The sequence below is a fragment of the Parus major genome, unplaced genomic scaffold, assembly GCF_001522545.3.
Source record: "Parus major isolate Abel unplaced genomic scaffold, Parus_major1.1 Scaffold325, whole genome shotgun sequence".
Classification (NCBI taxonomy): domain Eukaryota; kingdom Metazoa; phylum Chordata; class Aves; order Passeriformes; family Paridae; genus Parus; species Parus major.
Genome location: NW_015379278.1, coordinates 107,934 through 110,322, shown reverse-complemented (window position 1 = coordinate 110,322; position 2,389 = coordinate 107,934). Strand labels below are relative to the sequence as shown.

The window sequence follows — 2,389 nt, the reverse complement described above, 5'->3', positions numbered from 1 at the left end:
GGTGCCGGGGGGGCTCAGAGGGGTCAGGACAGGAGGGAAGGGCTGCAGGATGCCCAAGGATGGAAGCAGCACCCCGGGACCGAGGCAGGACACGGTTCCCGGGGCACGGGGAGCTGCCGACCCCTCCCGCACCCCAAAACCCCCGTGAGGATTTGCTGGATCTCCCCCAAAAGGGAATTGTGGGGAGCAAGGGGTGGAAAATCCCCCCGTGAACCCCCAGGGCTGGAATTGTACCCTTTAATTGCAGTTTAATTTGAGTTTTGGATTGGGACCTGGAATAATCCAGGGGGGGTTCCTTGCCACAATTTGAAATTCCCAGCGTGTTTTGGGGAGGGGTTAAAGGAGCTCCTGGAATTCCAAACCCCGGGGATCACCCCAAAAATGTCCCCGAGGTCACTGCGGGGCCACCAAAATGACCCCAGGGCTGGCTCATTAACCAGGTGTTGATTTAATCCTTATCAGCATTTTTACACCTGTAAAAATTCCTTTTATTTTTCATGGATCTGGGATGGGCTCCTGACCCAGAACTAAAAAAAAACAACTCGGGAATAATGGGATTTTAAAGGATTTTGGTGAGGGCGGGGGAGCCTCCCCAAGTTTTGGGAGCTCTCGGAATTGAGTCAAAACTCATTTCCAGGGAATGACGATGTTCCAACAGCCACTTTTTATCCCTAATTAGAGAATCCAATCAGTCCCGGCTCTGCACGCAGCACCGGGCTGGAAAAATTCCAGCAGCGCCTCCTCGGCCTCTTCCAACGCTTCATTAACGGAGGAGAGAGAAAATATTTCCCTAAAAACACCCCAAAAATATTAAATTTAATTCCCACAATAAACTCGGCTTTTTTTGCTGCTGGGAAAAAAAAAATTCCACCCCCTGCAGGAGTTGTGGATTTTCCTGTTTTGGATTTTGGGGTGTAAATGTTCCCATTTGGAAGCGGAAATTTGGGGATTTTGAGGGGATGAGAGAGGAAAAATTCCACTCCCAACAATTCCCAGAGCTAAAAGAGATTGAATTTTAATATTTTCAATATTTTGAATTTTGAATAATTTGAATTTTAGGAGGATTTGGGGAATTGTTTTCCCTGGGAATCTCCAGGGGAGCTTTGGGATATCGGTGCTGTCACCTGGAGCTGGAGAGGGACAAGAACCAACCCCGAGTTCTTCAATTCCAGAAATTTTTCCTGGGTTTGGAGGGAGCGGGACAAGAATTAAATTTGAATTCCTCAATTTTTCCTGGGCTTGGAATGGGACAAAAATAAAAAAAAATCGAGTTCCTCAATTCCAAATTTTTCCTGGGCTTGGATCAGGATCGGGATCAGTCTGGAGCTCCTCAATTCCACATTTTTTCTTTGGGCTCGGATCAGGACAAAACCAATTCTGAATTCCTCAATTCCTCATTTTTTCCCTGGGCTTGGATCAGGACAAAAAACAATTCTGAATTCCTGAATTCCACATTTTTTCCCTGGGCTTGGATCAGGACCAGGATTAGTCTGGAGCTCCTCAATTCCACATTTTTTCTTTGGGCTCGGATCAGGACAAAAACCAATTCTGAATTCCTGAATTCCACATTTTTTCCCTGGGCTCGGATCAGGACAAAACCCAATTTTGAATTCCTCAATTCCTTTTTTTCCCCGTGCTCGGATCAGGACCAGGATCAGTCCGGAGCTCCTCATTCCAGATATTTTTCCCTGGGCTCGGAGCCTTTCCAGAGGCTCTGTTTTCCCTCTTTTCCCTCTTTTCCCTCTTTTCCAGGGCAGACTGGTTCCTCCTGGACAGCCGGAGCGTCCGGCACGCGGCCATCGGCCTCTTCTGCTGCGGGGTCTGCCTCTACCTCACAGGCACGTGTCCCACCAGCATTCCCAGAATCCCAGAATTCCCAGTATTCCCAGAATTCCCAGAATTTCCAGTATTCCCAGAATTCCCAGTATTCCCAGAATTTCCAGTATTCCCAGAATCCCAGTATTCCCAGTATTCCCAGCATTCCCAGTATCCCCAGCATTCTCAGAATTCCCAGCATTCCCAGAATTCCCAGAATCCCGGTATTCCCAGAATCCACAGCATTCCCAGAATTCCCAGTATTCCCAGAATCCCAGAATTCCCAGAATCCACAGCATTCCCAGTGGCTCCTCAGGATGTCCCTGAGCTCTTTTCCATTCTCAGCCGTTCCCGGAATTCCTGAATTCCGTTTTCCCAGCAGTTCCTCAGGGTGTCCCAGAATTCCCAAATCCATCCCTTTTTCCTGACAGCTCCTGAGCTTTTTTCCATCCTCAGCCATTCCTGGAATTCCCAAATCCCGTTTTCCTGGCAGCTCCTCAAGACGTCCCAGGGCTCCTCTCCATCCTCAACCATTCCCAGAATTCCCAAATCCCGTTTTCCTGGCAGCTCCTCA

The 2,389-nt window shown here is 48.6% G+C and overlaps 1 protein-coding gene across 1 annotated transcript in view; it reads left to right on the top strand.

Annotated features, from left to right (window-relative positions):
- Positions 1-2,253, top strand: part of LOC107198794 (transmembrane protein 221-like) — a 3,894-nt gene extending 1,641 nt beyond the window's left edge. The window contains exons 2-3 of the mRNA XM_033511529.1: positions 1,753-1,879; positions 2,161-2,253. Coding sequence (XP_033367420.1) covers positions 1,753-1,879; positions 2,161-2,253 — 220 coding nt within the window. The remainder of the gene's footprint in view (positions 1-1,752; positions 1,880-2,160) is intronic.
- Positions 2,254-2,389: the final 136 nt, after the last annotated feature.